Source organism: Colius striatus, chromosome 4, assembly GCF_028858725.1.
Source record: "Colius striatus isolate bColStr4 chromosome 4, bColStr4.1.hap1, whole genome shotgun sequence".
NCBI lineage: Eukaryota > Metazoa > Chordata > Aves > Coliiformes > Coliidae > Colius > Colius striatus.
This window is the reverse complement of record NC_084762.1, coordinates 54,192,900-54,218,819: the sequence shown is the minus strand read 5'-3', so window position 1 is coordinate 54,218,819 and position 25,920 is coordinate 54,192,900. Positions and strand designations below refer to the sequence as shown.

The 25,920-nt window shown below is 39.7% G+C and overlaps 1 protein-coding gene across 1 annotated transcript; it reads left to right on the top strand.

Annotated features, from left to right (window-relative positions):
* The first annotated feature begins 21,914 nt into the window (after nt 1–21,914).
* Nucleotides 21,915–25,328, top strand: SNAI2 (snail family transcriptional repressor 2). Its single transcript, XM_010206451.2, has 3 exons — nt 21,915–22,158; nt 22,732–23,277; nt 24,196–25,328. The coding sequence occupies exons 1-3, from the start codon at nt 22,080–22,082 to the stop codon at nt 24,375–24,377; spliced, it is 807 nt and encodes a 268-aa protein (XP_010204753.2). The 5' UTR covers nt 21,915–22,079; the 3' UTR covers nt 24,378–25,328.
* The last annotated feature ends 592 nt before the right edge of the window (nt 25,329–25,920 follow it).

The window sequence follows — 25,920 nt, the reverse complement described above, 5'->3', positions numbered from 1 at the left end:
TTTTTTCACTAGGCAAGTTATGTAAGTTGTCCATTTATCAGAAACACCCTCCAAATACTTAACTATTAGAAAACTGTGTGGAAAAATGTTTACTCCTGTCACTGAAAAAAAATAACCTTATATGACCTTTTTCTTGAAGCAATGTTAATTTTCATTGTGAATTTTTAAGCCTATTATTCATAGGTTTGTAGATATAACACCAAGTCTCCTTAAGAACCTCAGGCTTGATGTTAAACAAATGCACCTAGAACAGAAGAAAGTGTCTCGACCTGTCAGTGTGTGTTGAGCCCAGGCCCACCTCTATGCTTCATTTCATCTGGGCACTGAGCAAGGTTTTCAGAACCACATCTCCTCATGCTATAAGGTGGGGGATACAGGCATGCACTGGAGGCAGCTGCTGCAGGGCTGTAGGAAGGCCTGTACCACAGTGCCACACTCTGGTGACATCCGTGTCTTCATGACAGGGCACAGCAGGGTTGGGGTTCATCCTGCAGCAGAGACTTCTCTGGTGTACTTCATAGCTTCATTCAGCCCTTCACAGTGTTCCAGTTTCTTCCACTTTATTGAGTGGGAACCACCAGATTAACTGTCTATTTAACCTCAGGTGCAGAGAAAGGTGTGCAAAAAACTTCCAGTCTCAAGAACACACAAACATCAAATGATCTGTGCAAAAATAACTTTTCTGTTCCCCTGCATTGTGGTAGTAGTTTCATGAAGAAAATACCTCAGTCTGCAGGATGGTGGTATCTCATCCAAAGCCTTCACTTCTTTCTAATTAAACGTACACCATAAAATCACTTGCATTTACACAATACTAGCAAGGACTTGGAATCTTCCAAATTCATTGATGCACGGATTTACATGGGAAGAAACAAAATATTATTCGCAATTTTCAGTTATAGTTTTGATCAGTGAAAATATTTCAGTGTAGAGGTATAACTTTAGATGAAACTCTCAATTAGGCTAGAATACTTTTCATATTTACCAGGTTCAACTTCATCCATAAGAAGTTAGAAAAAAATGTAAGCAAAGAAGGAAGGCATGAAGGAAACCCAGAATCAAGAGACAGAAAATACTGAACTGAAAACCTAGTTATTGTTAATTAGTACCTCTCACTGATTTGAGTATTTTACTTTACATTGGATATTTTACACTGGATATTTTATATCCAATTTTATTTCACTATTTTTAGTATTAGTGTAGAAATAGCTGCTCAAAGGAAACATAAGATGTCATATATCAAGTGTAATATTTAAGCCTGCTTCACAGACAGTTTTCAAAGAGAAAATTTCAAGATAAGAGCACTTTATCTCTTCTTGATGTTCTTCCCTTCCTGCTAAATTTGGATTGCCCTTCAAATATTTCAGAACTTGTAAATAAACTTGACATTCTTCTTCTGTCTTACTGCATCGGTAATTTTAGCATCACTGTTGGACAGTTGGTGAATAATTGCCTTGGGAAATAAAGAAGAAAAAACCTAACCTGTAAGATTTTCACTTTTACAGACAATAGTCAAATGATAAATATAAATAAAAGATGAGACTCAAAATTCTTCTTTGAGATTATTAGCTCTTTGGAGTACCAAACTTCTGCTTTTAAAGAGCAGGAATAATTCTTTCAAAGACACTTCAACCTTCTACCTGCTTGCATAGTAAAAAAGATACTATGCTACAGTGTTAAGTCAAGAACTTAAAATACTTTCCTCAGTGATCTTATAGGATCACTAAAAAAATGTCCTGTTATGTTACATGCTGATTATTCTCATAAGTACTAGTTGACTTTAGACATCTTCGAATATGCTGAAATAGGAAGATCTAATCCTGAGCTCTGTGTAATAGAACTATGCCCATAAACATCAGCAAGTGAATGAATGAAACAGTTTTTTGTTGATTTGGGGTTTTTTTTTCTCTTAATCCCCTTTAATTATTCTTCATCCTTCTGGCAAGCCATAATTCCTCTTTATCCCAAAGAAGTAAGGCTTATGTAATCATTTTTTATATGTAAACAGCATATGTTGAGTTTGCACATCTTGTGATTTTTACTTGTAGTAAATGTTATGAAATTTGACAGATAGAACAAGCTCTAATCTGCTGAGTTTCTAAAATTTAAAGAAATTTTAAAAAAAAAAAAAAAAAAGGCAATCAATTGGAGAAGATGGCTTTCTTACCTTCACTGAGAGAACATAGTCTCTCAGCTCTCAAAACACATCTAGAAATCCATTGCCAAGAGAGTTATTATGAATTTTCCACCCATGGAAAATCTGTAGCCAAAACTCACTGCTTATTTGACACCAGCAAGAGAAACAGTGGAAGCAAATCTAAAAAAAAGCCTTCACCACTTCTGCTTTCCATGGTGCTGCTTGCTTTTCCATGAAGACATTGTAGTGGTAAACTACTGATGGCACTAAAAAACGTCTGTTGGCTTACAGTTTCTTCTTTTATTTTGATTTTATTTATATTTTAAACACATTTTCAATTATATATAAAATTAAAAGGGGAGAGGGGGGTGTATCATCTCCAAACAGAAAAACTATTGAAAATCAAATAGAAATGTGGTGATTTGATATAAACCAGTGGCATTCCAGTATCACTATGAGTTTAGGCTTTGTATGTAAACTTCAGGAGGAAAGATGCTTTTCAAGTGTCAAATTATGTTCATTTTATTATGGCATATAACTGTCATTACATACCTTTAATTTGCATTAATCTATATTTAGTTCTGTCATATCTGTAACCATTCACACACTACTTTTTTGGAACTGAACTAATTCAAAGTATTATGGATTTTTCAAGAGAAGCCTTGCAAAAACCTTTGATTTTACTGTATAAACAGAAAGAGCATTTGAGTGTTTTATTGCATTTCTTCAGTCTTATCCAGACTTACAGACTTCATGAAAGGTCATCAGCAAACCTGAATTTCAGTGTACCACAATGGAAGCTTAGAAAATATTTTGGAAGAGTAAAAAATAATAATAAAGCAAAAATGTTGATCTTTAAATTATTGGTTTTAGCAACTTAAGGTATGAGAACTTTTAGATATACTGCAGTATACTATATCATACTATACTTATAGTATGCTTATGTACATTATATAACCTTTTTTTCATTCAGATTTTGGATAATGTAAATAATATCAATAAATAATTGTTAAAATATTATTCATAATATATAATATTATGTTATATATAGCAATAAAATAAAATTATGCACACTTCTATTTTACACTGGTTACTTTTTATATTAGCAGAAGATACACCTTGCTTTTTCTCAAAGCAGAAAGTCAGGCAGATAGTCAGCAAATATAAGTTTTAGTCATCTCTGCACGGCAAAACTTTATGAATGAATTTTACAGACTATGGATTTTAACAATACAAGTAATGTTGAGTAGCTTAGAAAGCTTTCTTCAGCATTCTTTTACTATTTATATAGCAGAGCATGTGCCTTAAATTTTATATATAAATGACTGGTCTATTTTATTAATTTGTCTATCTTCTTTGAAGGCAACTTAAAAAGTAAAGAATTGGTCTGACTGTCACTCGAAAAGCGTAAGGAATTCAAAGTGACCAGTATTACGAACAGATATATAAATAGTATACTTTCTCTTAAATTTGCACATTTGTTTTGGATCAGTTTGATGTTTTTCTCTAGTATGAAAGGCTACCAGAAATAAAGTTGCTTTTCTATAGTGAATGCATGCAAAGTATGGTAGTGTGAATGGAAAAGCAAAATGCACCACTTATGTATATCAATTATCATGGATCGATGAAGAATTTTGAGAGTCATAAGTCTCTTATGACTAAAAACCATGAAAAAGATTAAGTGATTTTCCAAAGTTTAGGCAGACGGTGTTGAATATCAGAATAACAAGCTAATTATATGCTGGCAGATACAGTCATATCTCACTTTCATAACACTAAATGCAAGATTCCAAGCCTTTAACAGAAAAAAAGATCATTTGCAGCATGCTTTGTTCCATGGTCTTTTTGCTAATGAGACTGCATTTTCAGCAAAAAATCTTTTCCTTCCTGTTTTGTTTTTTTTCTTAGTCATACAAGATAGACACATGTGGGTCTTGAAATTTTTAGGGAATAATTCTGGTAATTCTTAGAGTTTAGAACAAAGAAGTCACAAAAGAATTGCCAATTGTAGACACAGTTCAGCTATATTTTACAAGATTTGTCCAATATACCACTCTGCTACAGCAGCTTAGATGATGTCTCTTTCTCTTCTTTTATTGCATTCTTAGGTCTGACAAAGAATGAATTTACCAAGTGTAATGAGTTGTTACAGTCCCACATACATTAGATGATTTTGAATTAATCTGCATTTAGTATGCTAGGACTGTAAAATTCATGTCACATAATGTAAAAGCCAAGAGGCGCAAATTATATGAAGTTAAACTATTAACAATGTGATATGTTATACTTTTAAAAAATAATAATAAATTCACATATAATGTCTACTAAAAAAAGTCTTATTGCCGAAATCATATACAATGTGATTTTAGCCTATTCAATGCTTTGTATTGTTATGTTCTGTACCACCTAATCATTTCGATAGTCTATTTTCAGCTCCTTTCAGATTCTCATTTTTTCAGTTTCATTCTCAAAGCATTTTTTTTTGTGGGAAAGGAGAAAAACATACATTGACATGTGAGAATATTTGAACAATTTCAAAAAGGATTTTTTGCCACTAAGCAAAACTTTACCTTGGATTTGAAGACAAAATGTCAAGACTTTCATGTAAATTCCAAATCTAATTGGAATCTAGAGTGTAGCTTAGAGATTGCTAGATTTAGTAATAATCTTAGTAGTAGATTTCAAAGGTAAACTTTATAAAAATGGGTGAAAATAGATCACTAGTTTTTAACAGAAGAGAGCAGGATGATATGTGTGAAAAGACCATACCTTAATCAGAAGGTTAAGCAGAGAGATTTCTGCTGCCTTAGAGATGCTACATGCTTTTCTTTGAATTTCCTTCATTTCCTCTCAGTCTCCATCTTTTCTGTGCATATAAATGCAAAGCTGTAGGTGTTATGTCCTGATCTCCTGAAACCTTTTCCTCAAATGAATAATGTTTCTGGCCCAGAGATATTAATCTTTCTGCCTATTGAATGATATAAGTAATGTATGATACACTACATTTGTTTTATACCAATTTAGATCAATGCCTTCCTGATGACACTTTGAGACATAATAATAAATGAGGATTCAGAAACCTCATAGCAAATATTTTAAAGGCAAAATTGAAAGGCAACTGATTCAAAGACAATTGAATAAAAAATTATGCAGATAATATTCTAACTGTAAAGGGAGCAAAAGAAGGTGCTCCTCTCTTCTGGTCTCTCTCTCCACCCTAACATGCACTCTTCTTGGCTTTAGGCTGTCTATCTTGCCAATACTGCTCCCAATGTGTCTATGTGACAGATTAGAAGCAATAGAATTAGCATACTTTGGCAGGCCAGATGTGGCTAGAGGTACTTTCTTCCTCTTTTTCAGCAAAGGGCTGGCTTTCAAGTGAAAATTGCAATTTCAAGATAATGAGCCATGGGCTGGAGAGCCTTCTTAATTCAAGGTCTTCCTCTCCGATGACTCAAACATATCTACACATGAACATCTCTAAGAGGCAGTTCACTACAACATAGTTTTACTTTAGCACAGACAGAACGTTTGCTGGCTTTTACTATGTTTCATTACGCTTGGTGATCAGGTCTGTAGACCTCCAGTTTAACTTTCAAGGAGCTCTACAAAGTCATTCTAAGTTATTTTCTGAGATGTATGTGATTTGCTTCAGTGCTGTCTAGTAGACTACACTTTCATATCTTGACTACACTGGGTTTATTGAACAAGTCTTTATAGCCTTTTCTTCTGGATTGATGTTGTGGTAATAGTAAAGAGAGATCTAGGAAGTTTTAAGTGTAGTGAGTTCTTTATTCCTGGCTTTCTGTGCTTCTATGACATTAGACAGAGAAACTACAATTTTTTTACAAGGAGATCATTTTTAAAGATGTAGCTTGATTCCACTAAAATCGTTTTAACTAAGTATATTAGAGTCCGTGCTGAAATTTCCAATACATGATTCTTCAAGTATTTCCAGTACCTGATTCCAATATCAAGATTTTTGATATCTGATTCAGGCTGGGAGGTCGACAGGCTGGGGGTCAAACTGCTGAAGAGAAGCTCTGCAGAGAGAGACTTAGGAGTCCTGGTTGATTATAAACTAAACATGAGCCAGCAATGTGCCCTCGTGGCCAAGAAGGCCAATGGCATCCTGGGATGCATTAAGAAGAGTGTGGCCAGCAGGCCGAGGGAAGTTCTGCTCTCACTCTACTCTGCCCTGGTGAGGCCTCATCTGGAGTACGGTGTCCAGTTCTGGACTCATCAGCTCAAGAGGGACAGGGAACTGCTGGAGAGAGTTCAGCACAGGGCCACCAAGATGATCAAGGGTGTAGAACATCTTTCATACGAGGAAAGGCTGAGGAGGTTGGGACATCCCTTTTTTCTATCGTCGCTAGCAACAGGACAAGGGGTAATGGGATGAAGCTGGAGCACAAAAAGTTCCACTTAAACATAAGAAAAAACTATTTCACTGTGAGGGTGAGGGAGCAGTGGAACAGGCTGCCCAGAGGGGTTGTGGAGTCTCCTTCCTTGGAGGTCTTCAAGACCCGCCTGGACATGTTCCTATGCGACCTGATGTAAGTGACCCTGCTTCTGCAGGGGGGTTGGACTAGATGATCTCTAAAGATCCCTTCCAACCCCTACCATTCTATGATTCTATGATCCCATTACCCCTGGTCCTGTTGCTAGATATAACAGAAAAAAGGGATGTCCCAACCTCCTGACACCCATCGTTTAGATATTTATGAATGTTAATAAGATCTCCCCTCAGTCTCCTCTTCTCCAAACTAAACAGCCCCAGTTCCCGCAGCATGGAGAAAGACAAAGACTATATTATATTTAAAGGCATAGAGAAAGACAAAGACTTAATCTTGGGATTACAAAAGGCAATGACTTGTCACATGTGACTCACCAGGAAAGTCCCCTCTTTAATGATAACAGATTATCCCATTCTTTACACTTAGCATTTTTCTATGGGTTTACTTGGGTTTCAAAAATGAAAGCAGCAAAACAGCCCTCATATGTTACAAGAAACTGAAGGTAAATAATTAAAGGTATGAATAAGTAAAACCTGGTTGTTTTACTTATTACGGGGCATTTGACTGAGTGTAAATATGTTTTATCTTGATTTCTGACTGTGTTGTCCATCTTTACAAGAAGAAGAGCTCTTCAGCTCTTACTGACCAGTGCCAAACCCTTCCATTACCTTGAGACCCTGATTCATGGAATAAATGAGGCATTGATAGTGTTTCCTTTCTGCTGATTTATTCAGTGCTCCACAAAAAAATCCTGATAGAATGTATTTGTCAGATATAGCAGGAACATAGCAAGAAAAGTTTGTATTATTATGATTTATTAATCCAGCCCAGAGTTCCAGTCTACCTTTAGCAAAAGGGTAAGCTCTGCAACAGAAAAGCTAGAAAGATGCAATGGTATAGGCCACATGGCCAGTTCCTGAGGAGCTCATCTGTTAACAAAATGCAGTTAAAATTTTCCTTTCCTGCTTAAAATGCCTTTTAAGGCAATCTGATGAACTGGGACAGCTCTTTCCTCTGATGAGTGCCCTAGTTTACCTCCAATCGAGTAGGCTTCAGGTACAGACTATAACTGCAAGTCTTACAAACTGTCCCCACAGCTGTTTTCTCAGGACAAGAGGGCAAACTTCGTTCTCTCCTGTTCCCCACAAATGAGTGTTTGACAAGAAAATTCTGCAAGGAGAACAACAGAAGTCATTATTCTCATCCACTTCTTTACCCTCTACACATAGCTCCCCTATGGTTTTGTGGAGAGAAAGTGTGATGAGGGCAGCAAGAGGTAATAAGACATCGAGTGATAGTATTTTGTAGCTGAATCATGCCCTTAAACATTCAGCCTACACATTAATCATTGAGTGACATCAAGTATCCGCTTCAAAATTGCATCTGACTAGTGCACTTAATTTACCTACTGCACCAAACAGCTGTTCAGCTTCTGTTGAATTTGAAAGCAAATGTAATTATTGCGTGTTCACTGATGCCTCCTCATTACCTTGCCAGCCTATATCATTGGAGCAGTTAATTACTGCAGAGAAAATGGCTTGATTTACCTAATATAGTACATGATTATTCATCGATTCATTTTTTTCTTCTTCACTGGTAATTTTGTTAACATCCCTGACAGCACTTAAAAGTGAATCCCCTTGATCTTTTGTGTTATGTCTTCTCAAATGTTACTCAAATCCTCTATGTAGCTTACTTCTCTAGATTTTAACAAGACATGCAGTATAACGTCAGCTGACACTTCATGTAATTGGATAAATAACTTGATTATGCGTCTCACAGTAAAATGTGCTATTCAGTCACTGCCAATCTCAGCTGTCTCTGTACCTGGGGACTTTTGCCTTGCCCATAAACCAAAGACCTGCTGATGGAATTGCCTTCTTTTATCAATGGCTTAATATTAATACCGAGAAAAGGAAAGATCATTCCATAATTAGTCATGTTCCAAATAGATCTGTTTCACTCCTACACAGGGTTTTTTTTAATGACTCTGACTGTGGGTTTTTTAGCTCTCCTGTGCCTCAGTACTCTATCCTTAAAATGTAGGTAGCTGACTTCCCAGATCTGCCTACCAGATGTCACTGGCTCCCCTCATGTACAGCCTTTTTTCTCAGAAGGAAGCTCTGTCTGGACAAATATCAGTACTCTATGTTTACTAGTGTCCTCCAGGCTAGTGAAGGACAAATTGCACAATACATCTGCCAGTCCAGGATATTTCAGCAGTGCACGTGCAGATCAGCTGGGCTATGCTGGCACAGTAAGGCATCATACTTCTCAAAAATGCCAAATTTAGTCATTTGCTGCACATGTTCAACATTATTGCCAGGCTTATGCAAAATAGCCCTGAGCTGTCCTGCTGCAACCTTCTCCCATCACACTGCAGATAAACCTGGCTACTCTGGCAAAGGAAGGTCACCTAAGTTGTTAAGACAGGTTGCAGTAATTTGAACAGTGCTGCACATTCATCTGTCTTCTTTTTCATATGTGAGAACTTGTTACTACTACTGGAAGAAAAAAATGTAAAGAACCAAGAAAATGCATTTTTAAAAAGTGTATGAGAGTTTAGGACAGAGAAACTATGGAAAATTCTTGGCAAAGAGGCTTAAATAAAAAGGAATTTTTAAAGAGAGATGTTCAGGAAAAATCTGAAGGAACCAAAACACTGCTTCTGAAGAGATTCAGGTGGCAAATAGTCCTCTCAGGTACCAGAACACCATGCTGATACTTAGAGGTCAGTAAAATAGAATTGAAAGGACTTCTCTGCTGTCTAAAAGAGGCTCCATACTTTTCAAAGGTTTTACATGATCTGAGAGATCAGCATCCGACATTTATCTGATCTGAGAGATCAATACCTGACATTTATGTGCTTTGCTCATTCTTTCTTCTCAAGAATATGTTTCTCTTTTTTTTTTAATCTGACTCTCCTACATGAAACTTCCAATAAAAAAGCTACATGAGCAACTAAGCTGTCCATAAACAATAAATTGTAAAGCAACATCTGATCTGTATATTAAACCCAAGAGATAGCTTGGGAGCTGCATAGAATAGCAGATATTTGCTTTTACATGCTGTTCTATTCAGTCTAACTTTCAATAGACTTTAAAGCTGTTTCATTATTAGCTCATTTTATTAGATTGTTTGTTTTAAAAAAAAAAATCTGCCTTCACCCTCAAGGTTATTTTGGGGTTCCTTGTTTCATTCCATAAGGAAAAAAATGATCAAATGACAAAAATAACCATGGGGAACATAGATATTTGGCAGCCTCTGTTATCTGGGCACAGATCAAGTTAAACTTAAGGTCATTTCGCCTCATTGAGGACCTGCTTTTGCAGCATGCTCAAGTCACTGAAGAAGTTTGAACTTCACATCTACTTTGCATGGGAATAAATTACCTGTGGATTAGGCAATTTAAAAATAGGTAATTTCCTGAAATGAGCAATTTGTCATAGCTAGTATAGCCAATATTATCACCCACATAAATACTGACTCATTTATTAAGAGTAACTAGTGAGGAAATAAAACTGCAATGAAAGGAGAAAAAAGTGAAAAGCAATCTTCTTAAAGGCCATGAAGGCCTCTCTTTTCTACATTCTGTGTTCATCAGTGCTCTAAACTGGATTGTGCAATGAACATTTTCTCTACTGATCTTGAAAATTTCAGCAAAGCTTTTCATAGTTATTTCAACTCATGCATTATGCAATAACACATGACAAAAGCGATTCATTCATATCTCTGCTTCATCAGGAGGCAGAGAAACTAAAAAACTCAGCTCCAGCTTCAGGTTTTTTCTTGTCGAGCACATAATCTCTCAAAATGGTACCTCAGAGGTAAGAAGATATGCACAAAAGGTACTGGGAACAGAATGGCTGAACTGATGAGGAAGGAAGGACAAGCACACAGTAATATGGCACCACGTTTTGCTTCTGAGGTGGGAAATGACATAGCCTTGAAGGAATTTCAGGGTACACATTCCACCTGTGTCTCCCTCCAGGGCCCTCCTCCCTTTGTTCCCTTGTCACTAGCTTCTTACCGTTCTGGAATTTCTTATGGACTTCAATCCACTCCAAAGCACTCCTAATCTTATTAATATTGTTTGTGCTTTAAAGTAGTAGTCCTGAGACACTCTTAAAAATGGGGAAATGCCATAGGCCCCATTTTAGAAATGTGAAACAGCAGTTGAATTACAAACTGTAGTCATCCGCTGTAGAACCAGGGCTTGCTTCTCAAGGATGAAGAAACATAAAACATGTTTCTCAGAATGAAGTGAATCAAGTCTTAACTGCAGAGTTACTTTTCAGCTTGAAGTCTTGCTATTTGGACTCCTGCTGTATCTTGAGGGAAAAGGATAAAAGGTAATATTTAGAGTTTTAAGGATACAGCTCCTCTGAGGTTCAAGCATCTCTCCACATGCAGCGTATGTTATCACATATATAGTGTCCCCATGAAACTTTTGTTTCCTTTACTGAAATAGGACCAGCCATAGAATGCTTGCTAGCTGTAACTTTGCAACAGGACATTTCCTTTTGAAAGTCTTCATTACTTCCACTTCAAACAATGTCAGCTGGTCATACTGGTCACTCCTTCTTCTTCTTGGTGATGCTTGTGATATGGGACTCACTGTTTTCATGTTATCATCTCCTTCTATCACATCTGCCATGAAGAACAGTGTCATATTTCCGAACAACAATGGTTGTTTCCCAAATGTTATGGATATCTAAATCTTGTTGAAGTCATTTACTAACTACCTAGAGCTTTTTCAGTAGCTGTGTGGATAACAGGCTAGGACCAAATTAATACAAAATAAAATGAGAATCTATCTTCGTATTGAGCAAATGAAGCTGACATCATCTTAAGGAGTAGAGGTAGCAGTGAAAAAACCTATCACCTAAATTTTAGAAATTAACTGACTGATTTAGAATTTTTGAAATTATACGTAACAAAATTACATCATCATTTGAGTAATTTCTTTTTATGTCTTTTTTTTTTTATCCTGAATGGATGTACGTCAGAACATAATACACCGTAAAAGCATAAAACTTGTTACGAGAAAAAGACCAGTCATAAAGAAGGACATAGATAAGGCACTAGAGAGATTTGTCCTGTTTTAGTTTCAGCATTCAACATCTTGACAAATATTTCTCTCAATGTAGAATCAAGCTGATTTCAGGAATATGAGCCATGCTTGGATTTGCAGGTGAAACAGAGTCAAGGCACAGGATTACAAAAGTCTATGCTGCTTCACTTTTAGTGTTTCTCTAGCACGGCTTAGAACTGTAAGAATTAGCACTCTTCCAGCTAAGGCCTAAGCATCATGGAGCATTTTACAAAAGTGTTTCTAATAGGCAGTTTAGGGGAAAAAAGATCAGTTTACACATGAAGACATCAGTCAGCTGTGATGCTGAATCTTGAGGCAATATGTAGCTTCCTCCCTGTAGTGACATATATATCCATATATATACATACACTATTTATCTGTGGCAATGCAGTCTTAGTGCTATTATTCAGAAAATTATCCATTAACTCTGGTGGCAGTGGTCAGTCCAGGAATGATCTCTCTCTCTGTTTTGTAGCAATGAAATTAAAACATGTCATTAGCTAAGAACTAAAAGCATGAGAAAGAGCTAGAGGAAAGGCCAATACAGCATGAAGCCAGGCATCTTGATACACACTACTCACAAGCACAGGCATGTGGGGAGCCAAAATGCAATCTGAGCAGAGATGAGGTATATCCTTGTCATGAGTTTGTGTGGAGACACTTTTTGCTTGGTAACAGGGAGAGGGGGCTGCAGTGCTGGTCCCCATAAGCAGTTCTCAAAAATTCCACAGCTCTGAGGTGGATCCACCTCCAGCCCAGCTAGGCCAATCTGGCACCTCTGCCGTCAGTATTTAAGGGAAATCTACAGCAGAAGAGGAGGTGGTGGAGTGGTACAAGATGCAGGTGACATACAGACCCCGCAGTCAGAGAAGGAGGGAGGAGGAGTGTCAGACTGGAGACTCCCCTGCAGCCTGCAGCATGAACACAGGTTGTCCCCCTGCAACCCATGGAGGGCAATGGTAGGACTGAGAGACATCAGCAGCTCTGAGTGAGAGCACCTGGATGGGCAGGAGACTGTATGAGGAGGTGGTCATGGCGCAGGCTGTGCTGGAGAGCTTGTGGGCTGCAGAGCAGACCCTCATGAGAGGCTGCAGAGGAGCTGCAGCCATCAGGAAGAATGCACGTCAGAGCAGCTCATGCAGGGCTGCCCAGCCTGTGGCCTGTGAGGAACCCTGCACTAGAGCAGGAAGGACCCCTGGAGGAGTTCTGCTCTGAGGCAAGACAAGCTTTGGGGAGCCATTAGGAAAAGATTGACTGAAACCTCCATTCCCTGCCCTTCCTGAGCCATTCAGAGGAGGAGGAGATAGACACTGGGATCAAGGCTCTGAGCCCAGGAAAAGTAGAGGAGTGGTGGGAAGGTTAAAGGGCTGGTTGTACTCTTCATCTTTGTTCCAATCTGTGTTGTTTTCTGTTAGTTATGTTTTTGGTTGGTAGTAGATTAATTTTTGTTGTTGTTTTCTTCCCCAAATTGAGTAGTCTTGTCTGTTTTGCCCAAGACCACAAGTAGCAAATGAGCCCTTCTTGTCCTTAGGGAATCCAAAGGCCCTTGGTATTTATGGCTGATAGTGGTCCTTTGTTCCTAGATGGGCTTAAACCATGACAATCCTCAACAGCCTCTGTGGGGAAGCCTGGGGAGATGCTGTTGGGATCACACTACCAGGTCTCAGCTCTGTGGCAGAACAAGCAGTATTAAACGGAACAAGATTGTAAAGAAGTATTGATTTTATCTCCCCGCCAAAAAGAGAGCAGAATAAGACACTTCTACCATGACATTGGCATCTTCATGTAGCATTAGAGGCACAAAAACTATACCCCTAGAGACAATAATTCATAATGCACTTCTTAACACCTTGCAGAGACTGAAGGAAATACTAATCCTGCATAAGTGTCTATAAACAGGAAGAATTGTAAATGTACATGAGGAATGACAGCCACTATTGTAGAGGAAATATTCAGGACTCTGGAAAAAAAGAGAGGCAGATCAGCAAAACTTCATCTGATTAAAAAATCAGCCATACTACCATGGCTATAATCGGGGATCAATGACTGATCCAGTTCTAGCCAATGTGCAGAGACAGCTGCAGCTCACTCCCACAGATATTGAGAGGCAGCACAACATGAGAATGAAGAAGTGTGGCAAAATGATGGCAATATGCACTAAAACAGTTTGGAAGCCAGCTGGCAGACAAGAGTGGTTAAGATAGACATTAAAAAAGAAAAAAACAACCACCAAAGCTACTTGATTGAAAAGTGGTACCAGTGACAGGGAATGATACTAAAGCAAGCCACCAGTTTGGTTGAAATACAATGCCTGACTGTTCCCATCATGAAAGGAAAAGCTACTCTGTGCCCTCTCTAGGAGCCTAACACAGACATACTGTAAGGAGATTGACTCATCCAGCACAAGCTGTAGTCAACCAAAGGCTCTCACAAGAGACAGTGAGAAACTGTGCAGACATCCTTCAGGCCTGGTAGACCTGCTGAGGAAGGACTTGGGGAGAGCAGAAATCGCAGACACCCTCACACTCATGGAAACCAGAGTCAGCAGCTGCGCCTTTTCATTTTTGCAGCCTTTAGCATTTTTACAGTGGTAAAAAGCCCTCAAGAATGCCTCGGATGTTTGGGAAACCTCTCATCAGGGAACAGAGTCCTGCAAAGGAGTTACTATGTAGTAATCCTGAAGATATACTGCTTGATTTGTCTGGGACTAGAAAGGTCTCTGGTTTCAATGCTGAAAACAGGTTCTGGCATGCTGAATCACTCAGCCTCTGACAATCTGTGCTATGCCTTTTGCCAGGTACCACTGAAGAAAACAATGCACCAGACATCAGCCTACCCTCAATGCTATTCCAGTGATAACAGATAAAGACAAAACAGGACTTTCAGATACCAGACCTGCAGCTGGCAACGGTTATTGTCTCAGGCAAAAGCAGAAGATAGCACAGGATGTCTTTATCAAGCTTAACAGAGCCAGAAGCAGAGTACTAGTCTGAATGCAAAGGAATAAGAGCTCAGAAGATCTTCACTGGCAGAAATCTCTGTGGTCCTGAGAACTTCCAAACAGACCTCGAGAAATGGGAACACCAACTTCTTGAAGTCAGTGCAAGAAATTATAAGAATAGCCAAGTACAGCATTTACTTATGACCTGGTGTGCAAGTAATACATAAACGAGGGAATGAAGAATAGGTGGCCTAGGTGGTGAGCCAATGTTGTAGCACTGTGGTTGTTTTGAGCAGCAGGCATTACAGAAGGTCCTTAGGCCTCAGGATGAAACAGAAGAACACTGAAACAAACCCAACAGCTCTAACCTTCTGTTGCCACAGTAAAATGATGAATTTATACTGAAACAGGGTACTAACTCTATGGAGTAACATCATCTGTTCATTTTGGAGCACAAAGATAAGTGTCCCAGCTGTTAGCAAGGCAACTGTAGTGCATGCCACTGACAAGCCAGGAGTCAGATGTAGAAAAGAAATCACAAGTTTGAGTCTTTTGAACAAATAAATCTATAATTGATTAAAAAAAACCCCAAGAAGCTCACTGATCCACTAGTTTGAGACAGCTGCCCAAGAAAGTTACATGTTGTGGCAAATATATATTTCTGAACTCTCTAAGATCTTCTGCTCTCCCCAGATATGTATCACTGCTCAATAGAGAGGGCTGCCAGGCAGCAGCACCACACTCCAGAGCTGACCACAGTGTGAAAACCAAATGCCACAGGCTACTGACACTTCCTGTACCTAGTGCTCTGAAGAGGAGGAGCAAGGGCAAGCAAGTTGGGTCTCCTGGGCAACAACCATCAAGAAAGAAATCAGAAAAAGTGGAATGTATCTGGTTATCTAGGTGTGCAGGAAAAGTGACCAAGAAGGCGAGGTGTCATAAAGATATATAAAGCTAGCCCAAGGGTAGGAAGTTGTGGTTATCAACCAGTTCAATCTAATATCAAAGAGTGTCTGATGATGGGGTTAAATTTGTAGATTCTGGCAGGCAGTAACTACCTCAAGGATACTCAATTGTAAAACAAGGTAGTGGGGAACACGAAGGTACATTTGGCAAGGTAGGGCATGTGCAAGAGACAACTGTGAGAGTGGACAAAGGCACTTCAACCATTGCATGAAGTATTGGGTATCAGAACATCAGACGTAAAACCTGGACAAAACATAGATGGTCAAATCCAGGTACTGTAGTCCATCCCTGAGTAAAGGGACAAACAATTTTTTTAAAGGTATAAAATTTTTTTTTATTATATTTTTTTAATTTGTGAAAAGTGAAAAACTATGAAGTTACAGTGGGCTTTGAGTAAAGGTCATATCAATGATAATTTAATAATAAAAATTATACATTTTATTGTCCTTTATTATCAAAAAACTCTGTAAATAAATACAACAATTGGTACATAGGAAATGATACAGTAGCTTGTGTAGCATCTGGAGACAGGAATACAGGTTGTTGGAGAGAAGTGCACCACGAGACTTTATTAAAAATATACTTAAGAATGAAGGTTTTGAAAATATCAGTCTTAATCTCTTCATGCTTCAGTTACCAATTCATTAGACAGGGTTAATGGCACTTTCTCTCATATAAATATTTGCCATGTGATTGAATTGTCAAGTGTTTGAAATAGTACATGTCAGAATATGTACAAACACAAGTATATATAGATAGATGCAGAAATTATATATATATACATATATATGTATATATGTGTGTGTGTACAACTGATGCCTGATAAGCATATATCTCTGTCGCACACACACATACACGCAGAGACATGCATTCCCAAAGTAGGAAATGCCTTCACTCTTACTTTGCCAAAAAAGCCCTGAAGTGACTGATCTCAGCCACATTAAAAAAATTGAGCGGCTACCTGGCTATTTTATAGAATCATGGAATGGTAGGGGATCAAAGGGACCTTTAGACATCATCTAGTCTAATCCCAATGCTAAAGCAGGTCACCTAGATCAGGTCACATAGGAACATGTCCAGGCGAGTCTTGAAGACCTCCAAGGAAGGAAACCCCACGCTCTACCTGGGCAGCCTGTGCCAGGGCTCCCTCACCCTCACAGTGAGACAGTTTTTTCTTATGTTTAAATGGAACTTCTTATGTTCCAGCTGCATCCCATTACCCCTTGTCCCATTGCTAGCTACTGTAGAAAAAAGGGATGTCCCAACCTCCTGACAACCACCATTCAGATATTTGTAAATATTAATAAGATTCCCCCTCATTCTCCTGTTTTCTACACCAAACAGCCCCAGTTGCCGCAGCCTTTCCTCGTATGAAAGATGTTCCAGTCCCCTGATCATCTTGGTTTCGTGGCCTTTGGCAGCACGCAGTGACTGCTCTTTCCCCCAGCACCCAGTGACTCCCCTCATGTGCCTCCGAGAGGCCTCGGGCCCGCCGGCGCGGCGCGGCTTTGCCCAGCAGGGGGCTCCTTCGTACCGCATAAAGGCCCCGCCAGCCTGCGGGCGGGCCTCACGCTCGGCGGCGGCTACTGCCGGGGGTGGGCACGGGGCCGGTCGGGCAAACGGCTCGGGATGCCGATAAGCACAGCTGCCATACGCCTGTCGTTTCGTGGGTCCTCGTCACAGCATAAACGGAGTTAGAGGGGTTGAACTCCCTCACAGTTCTGCAGGAGTAAGTCCGAGGTAGCTCAGCTGCGGCCAGTGGAGATGCTGCAGATGGGAATGACAGGGAAATTTGGCCCGTTGCTAAAATATCTTCATGTATAAACAATGTAGGAAAATTGAGCCATGACCAGGTTCCTTCATTATAGGCTAAACTGACTGTAAATTGAACCTTCTCATGTCAGTGAAGTTACACGGGTCTCACACCTGTGTGAAAGAGAGCACACAGAAACCACCCTCGTTTGAACGCCTTAATACAAAAGCAGCCCTTTTGCACCCCATTCGTAAATGCAGGTTTATTTGACATGAACATTATTCTTATATCTATGTATTGAAATCAGAAACCTTAGAGGCCTAGACCTCTAAGGCACCCACTTCAAATCTCTGTGATTTATTGGAATGTTCAGACTGAATCGGTTTTGTATTTCAGTCATTTGCTCTTACATAGGCTTAAACTGAAATTGTGAACCTGAATTAATCAAAACATGGAGGAACACTTAGTTCAAGAACATCCTAAAAGCAAACTCATTTTATAATCTTTCTAAATCTCAGAAGTGTAGATCCTGTCACAGACCTGTACTTGATAACTATGACTTGAAGTCATCTATTTTAGAAAATGTGTATTTATTGGTGCAAAACCTTCCAAGTGTTGACAATTCTCACTTGAATTGGAAAAACTTTCCAAGACGCAAATATTTATTCTGACTCACTGAACTTTAAGCATACAAGACTGGAGCTTGACGTGATATCATAACGGTCCTTCTTAAAATTTGTTGTCATTTCTGCTGATAGTTCAATTTGGAAGGACGAGTAAAACATGAAGAAAAAAATTATCCTAAACATATGTTTCAAAAAAATTCTCGAACCATATGTGTTGGGGCAATTGGAAGGAATTGAAGCTGAAGCTTAATGTTCTACATTCAACTGGCCATTGGAAACTGATCATTTTAGGTTTTATATTGACCATTCTACACTTTCCTTTGAAATGTAGGAAGCTTATGGATGGCAAGAGCTACATCATAAGAGCAAGCTTTTACACCTTCCAAGATGAAGTCAGTATCTACATCAATAAACCTCCAGAGCTATTTTTGGTGTACCTTGCTGGGCTCAGTGCCTCCCAGGGGTCCCTTTGGACATCACTGTGCCATCTTCCATGGGCTCCATGGCAGGTGCAGGCAAAATGTGGTTAACAGTGCTGCCTGAGAAATATATTGTGCTCTGGGAATGCTGATCCAGCATAACTTATTTATTATTCTGAAAGTATTTTTCTTAATTCTGCTGGGGTTTATCCGGATGTTCAACATTTTCTGATACATGACATTGCTAGTAATTGACACTTGGTGTGGACATAAATGCTGTCATGAGAAGAACTAGGCTGGTGATGGCTTAGCTTGACTCCTTCTTCCCTCTTTGATAACAAACAGAGTTCTAGTGCTCTTCAATTTCTAGAAGCTGAGGCACAAAAGTTGCTGCCCTTCTCAGAAAGCCTGACAAGGAAAGGGATTTGGTGGAGCTGTCAGAAATGAAGAAGCTAAAGCAAGACTCACAGGTTGTTATTGGGGCACATGAACAAGTGGCCAGCTGTTTAGAAAAAAAAAGAAAAAAAAAAAAAAGCCCTAAAAAAGCACACCATGCCTGCTTCACAGTCCTAGTAATTTAGTTGGTGCAAAGCACATGCCAAGATTTCAGTCAACAGAATTGCTCAGATCATTTCCTACCCACCAGCTTTGCAGAGTGGGAATTAACAGCAGAGTGGCATTCACAAGGCAACTTTACACAAGTTTTCAAAGTAAAAACATAAAGAATCACTAAAAGACCAGCCACTTGTAAAGTGTGAGAGGGAAGCTCTAGGCCTGATTTTTTGGAGGTGGGCACAAGTCTTTGCCCACAGGTAGCGCAACCATAGGAGCCATCCACCACCCTCCTAAATCCCCACACCTCCCTGGCTCCCCCAAGGAGGGGAAACCTCCTGTCTTCTGCATTCGACCTTTGTGTTGCCTTTCTTGCACGGGAATGGATGCTGCACGTCTCCCAGCGCCCTCTCATCCACATTTGCCGTAAACACCCAGAACACCTGTTTACTCTGACTCACCCACTCCTCACACAGACTCTCCCTTTTTTTTGACAGCAGACCTCACTCAGGTAGTATGTGCTGCTAATATCCTTTCAGGACCATGTAATAACATGCCTTCTATCCAATTCCTAAAATCCTTCAATCAGCTCAGCCAGTGGGCTAACTGCTTACGTTCCTGTGATTTATATAAGGGTAATTATTTTAAACTGCATCACTCCTGTGTTATGCTGGTGAAAATGCCCCGAGAGGGAGTACCTCACTGGTGAATCAGACCCTTTGCATTTAACGAACATATAAAAGAACAGATCCTGAGCCAGTGAAAATCTGCATGGCTCCATTCATTTCAACACACAAACTTAAACCAGCTCAAGGTCTGAATCACATCTCATGTAACAGACTATTTAGATACAGACTAATGCCTTACATCCTGAAATGCAAGGCTTTCCCAGAGTTGGCAGGGGACGGAGACTTCTCAGACGGAAGAGAGCTGAGAGGGGAGTAAGACCAAAAATGCAAAACTTTAAAAACGCTTTGTGGATTTCTTCATTTCTGTGGAGTTGAGGAAAGTGATGGCTTGTGGCGCTGTAAGCACTGCTCTTCCTTCAGGGAAGAGCTGTGTTTGTTCCTCCACCCCAGCTGTGAAGTGGGTACCTGGGAAGTCCCTTTCATTGACACTTTCCCTTTCCTCCCACAGCCTGGGTGTGTACCCTGCAGCTTGGAAATCCATGTGACACCTTTCACTGACAGACGCCAGAGTTAGATGCTGAACAGCTGAATCTTTTTAATCAGTTCTTGAACATGGCTAACTTTCTCTGCACTTGTTTCGGCACCCCCCTGAGATTAAGAAGTCATGCAGCTTGACAAAGCATTTTATTCTTACATGTCTTAACAGAACCAGAGGGGATTGTGGGGTGTTTTTTTTTTTTTTTCCATGTCTATTCCAACACCTGCTGCTGCAAAAAAAAAAAAAGACTGGGGTGGTCTCTGTAAAACACCCTTCCACGCCGCCTCCTGACAGGACAGAGCCCTAGCGGCATGCCAGCACAGCATACCAGTATGTGCCCAGGCAGGTGCAGTTTACCCCCACAAGGAAGGGGGGGGTAAAGGCGTGGAGAGGCCAGACCAGGAGTCAATGAGAGTGTAATTTGTGTCAGAAATGTACCAGCATTCAACTGTCCATATTTTCAAAATGCAAATGTTTTAAAATTAAAAAAACTATCTGTGACTAAATATCTCCTCTAGATAACCAGAAAATTCTGTGACATATTTAAGAGACTTTCATCCTAAGTGAAATACATAAAACAGATTATACCTTCATAGGAAATCAAGAGGTCCTGAATATACTAATGGAGAAGGACCTTTAAGAGATGTTTAAACTACCAAGTCTATAATTTGGGGGAGAGGGTGGGGGGGTACTTATCTGTGCATCTTTTAACTGCTTTGGATAATTACAAAATTTCCTTGGCAGTCCTCTAAGAAGATAGGCAAAAGAGTGACGTGACTACTCCCAAGGAAGGCAAGGTCGAGGTTTTCATTCTGCAGATTTTTATTTTTAAATTTTAAAATAAAAAGTATTTTTCATTTGAACATTTTGAAGCAGTCTGCCTATTATATAAAACCTGTCACTCTGCTCTGAAATGTCATCTTTTCCAGGGCTTCTCCCTCTCCTTGAACTCATTTTCAGTATCTTGCTGGCCCTTTGCCTGGAAGGGTGCAGGTTAGGGAGGCAGGCTTCTTGTCTCCAGCCTTTCCTAAATGAAACTATTCAAAGGCAGTTCCCAAATGGAGCAGGCATACAGTCAGTTCAAAGGCTTCCATTAGCTCTGCCGGCTAACTTGTTATCTTGTAATGTCCCCCCACTCCTGCCCTTAATGAGCAGTTTGTTCCATTGTAATTGTTGTATCAAACATCTGGAAACCAGACTCGTTTTTAAAGGGGGGGGGGAAAACCAAAAGGAACTAACCAAACTTTCAGTGGCTATGACTTATCCAGGTCTCTGTCAGAAGGGGAAAAAATATAAATAAGAATTCGTGTGAATCAGTGAACCAACCTCTTTAAAAGAAAAAAAAAAAAAAAAAAAAAAAAAACACCAAAAAAAAAGAAAGGAAAAAAAAAAAAGAAAAGAGCACTTTGACCACCACAATTTTCTAAAGCGAAATTCTAGAGAGCAACGTCGAGACTGTGCACCGGGCCGGCGCGCTGTGAGCACAGCTCGCTCCTCTGTTCACAGCTGTCTCCAGCGGGAGGAGCTGAAACCTGAACCAAACCCTCGGAGCGGGGATTGGATCCCTCCTGCCAGCAGCCTAAGAGCCCTCCCAGAAAAACAGCCTCTTTGGAAAAGTGCTCGAGAACATCCCGAAGTGATTGGAGGAGCGGGAAACCCTTCCCCCCTGCACCTGACGAGTGGGTATTTACAGCACTTTTGAAGGCGCCTCGGCACTGCCGCGACCGAGCCGGGGCGGGCGGGTGGATGGACGGACGGCGCGGGGCAGGCGCGGCCGTAGGACCGATGCGCTCGCAGTGACCGCCCGTGTGCCGCACACCGCCGCTGTGGGACCGTTACGCCCGCCTCCAGCACCGCACCTCACCGCGCAGCTCAGCCTGCGGGGAGCAGAAATCCCGCGGCCAAGATGCCACGCTCCTTTCTGGTCAAGAAACATTTCAATTCATCCAAGAAGCCAAACTACAGCGAGCTGGACACTCATACAGGTAATGAAACGGAGTCAAATGCCACCGCGTCGCTTCTGAGGTTGCGGTCGTTGCGTGGCAGTAACGAGGAGGAGGGGTGCAATTACATTTCGATCTCCAGGGAGTGGGCTAGTTGGTGGCTAGCTCTTTTTTTCTTCTACTTGCAAGGAAGGAGTTTTGAGAAACATGTCAATGCTGCCCAGGATGAATCATAAAAGATTTGCTCATCCACTTGAACTCGAGTTACTTAGAGAGGATTTTGAGTTTTCCTGTTATGTATCTACTGGTAGTGGAATTTAAACGTTTACATAAATCTCTCAGGAAGTTTCACTGTTTCATTGTATCAGGCTGCATGGGTTCAGAAACAGCCTGCTGCCTTGGAGAAGCTCTCCAACAGTAATCTGGCTGTCCAAAGGCACTGTCTCTACCCATCAGAATATATGTATGAAACAGTATTTCCTCAGTCTTCCTGGTATTCAGATGACCGTACTGAGCATTTAATTTATGCACCTTTTAATCCCAAAGTGTTGATTTTGCTACCTTTTTAAATGCTTGTTTGTTCTCTTACCTTAATTTTTTTCTTTTTTTCTCCAGTGATTATATCCCCATATCTGTATGACAGCTATCCAGTCCCTATCATACCACAGCCAGAGATCCTGAGCTCAGTAGCCTACAATCCCATTACTGTGTGGACTACAACTGGGCTGCTTCCATCTCCACTACCCAACGACCTCTCTCCGCTTTCTGGATACCCTTCATCTTTGGGAAGAGTCAGCCCACCTCCCCCTTCTGACACCTCCTCCAAAGATCACAGCGGTTCAGAAAGTCCCATTAGTGATGAAGAAGAGAGAATTCAGTCCAAGCTTTCAGACCCCCATGCAATCGAAGCTGAAAAGTTTCAGTGTAGTTTATGCAACAAGACCTATTCAACTTTCTCTGGGTTGGCCAAACATAAGCAGCTGCACTGTGATGCCCAGTCTAGGAAGTCATTCAGCTGCAAGTACTGTGACAAGGAGTATGTCAGCCTGGGAGCGCTTAAGATGCACATCAGGACCCACACACTACCTTGTGTCTGCAAGATCTGTGGCAAGGCTTTCTCTAGACCCTGGCTACTTCAAGGACACATTAGAACTCACACTGGTAAGAACAACCATTCCAACTACAGTTTCTTGTTGCTATAACACCAGCATTTTTTTTTTTAATATATATTTTTCTCTACAGGTAGAAAAACCAAAACTGTTTCTTTACTAAGCTTGAAATGCATCCACAGAATTTCAGATGTATAATTTCCCTCTTGAGGAGTGGGTGGGAGTGTAGCATGGTCTCATAACACATATTGGCATAAATCATCATTGCTGCCTTGATAATTTTAGTATGCTTCAACCCATGTCCACTAGCAGAAAGTTTTACTCTAAGAATTTTCTGTTAACTTTTAGGCTTTGGAATTACTAACTTTGAGAAGGCTCCAGCTGACTCTGAAACCAAGCAGCAAAAACCAGAAAAGCAATGCATGAGGGGCTGCTTTCTGGCTCCTTAAGCAGCTAGCAAATTTTACGTGTGCTACCTCAAGTCCCTAAGAATTAGAAACACATCATCACCAAAGTATTGTGTTGGAGTTTCTTTTTTCTGTTGAGACGAAAGCTTGATTTTGAGTATTACACTGGTTACACTTGTACAACTTTTTGCTGCTGTTCAATCAAAACCCTTGTGCCCAGTATTTCACAGGGTGGTACACAGAAAAATTCCTATGAAAATGTTTGAAAATATAGGGAGGAGCATAGCCTAAAAGTACTGCCTGCACCTGTAGGTACAGAAGGTGTCAGCAGTTTGTCTTCAGAGATTGAGCTTAGCAGTGTATTCTGAAAAGACTGACTTCTGCAAGTACAGTCAGCAGTGCTGAAAGCTGTAGTATGTCCTGATTAACTTTTTATTACACATTCTTTATTATAGCACATCCTTTCTGCTTGTTCATTAGTATAAAAGCAGGTTTTACCTGTCCTAAACATGTACTTCTTTTTTAAAGCTTTATCCTATTTTCCCTTGATGTTTCCATTTTAGGAGAGAAGCCGTTTTCCTGTCCTCACTGCAACAGGGCTTTTGCGGATAGATCCAATCTGAGGGCTCATCTGCAGACCCACTCAGATGTGAAGAAATATCAGTGCAAAAATTGCTCCAAAACTTTCTCCAGAATGTCTCTTCTGCACAAACATGAGGAATCTGGCTGCTGTGTAGCACACTGAGTCATGCAGTCAATGTTTACCTGGACTTGATGTGTTTCTCCACTCCTGTTCTGAATGATAAGTGGAAATCCAAAGACATTTTCTCATCTACTTTTCAGCCAAAAAAATACCAAATCACCGCCAAACAAGCAAACTAAGAAAACAGTGGAAGAACTTAGAATGACAGTAGAAATGAGCTTTAAATAGTTTCTGTTCAGTCACACATTCACATTCTGAAGTGTGAATTCTGAAATATGGAGAAAGACACCATGCATGACATTTCAAGTACATCTAAAGGAGGAAGCATTATCAGCTTTCTTTATAGATGAAGCCAAATGTAGATTGTCTTTTCTTGCTTAGAAAAGGCTGCAAAGTTAATAATACATTCCTGCCAAGCCATTTCAACCAAAGAAACAGTATTTTAGGTGGAACTTTTAATAAAAATACTACCCAAGTGAATTTTGCTAGACACCATTTATCTCAGGTGCCTTTAAAAGTATTCTGAGTTTACCTTAGTAAATGTTTAATATTATTCATTGCTGTGTTTTTTATTTTATTTTATTAGAAGCCAAGGCCTTCATTACTGAACTGAAATGCTTTAAAACTGCATCATTAAGAGAGGAAAAAAACCCCAAACACGTAAGAGAATGTATGAAAGACTGAAAGCCACAAACTAACCGCATGTGCCTTTTTTTTTTTTAAAAAAAAAAAAAAAGAGACTGTAACTTCAAACATTCCTGGTGCATGCTTGACCATCTTTGAATACGGAATAGTTCCTCTAAACTTTAATCTTTTTCTAAAAACGGGAATAAGTGCAAGAGAGGGGGTTCATGGGAGTTTGACAATTATTTTTTTTTAAAAAATGCACAAAGGAAATGCAATATTTTCAGCATTACCCCTCCAAGTGCCTTTTTTTATTGATGATTTTGTAAAGTATGTGGACATAATGTAAATATTTTTATTTTTATATGATTGAATGTGTTATGAATGAAAGTGAATTGTTGCATATAGCAGCATCTATAGATAACTTGAAAAAAGTGTGAAGTGAAATTTATGTTGTTTTCTAGCCACTTTTTTACAATAAACATTTTTAAGTAAGATTTCTGTTGTTCGTTCTAATTAAACCCGACATAGGTGTTTTCTTTATCAAGGCTTTGGAACTTACACAAATGCAAGTATCTCTACATGACCAAATGAAGATAAAAGTGAATTTCAGACACAAATCCTTACTTCACAAATGCTGAGCATTAGAAAACATATTACAACATCTGAGACCTACAGAGCATTTTTGTAGAGTCACTGCTTCAAAACACTACTGCTTTTTCTGCTACTTACAACAGGATGACAACATTGTGAAGTATATGTTATCAAAAACATTTGAAATAAACTACTCTCTTGCACTTTAACAGTGAAAAGGATGCTATTAGAGCAAGCTTATTATAGTACTTTTCCTGAGACTCTCACATTAGGAAATCTGGCCCTGATCCAAAGTTCATTTAAGTCAGCGGAGCCTTACAGGCGTTGAGTAACATTTCTACGATGCTCTTTTAAAGCAGTAGTCAAG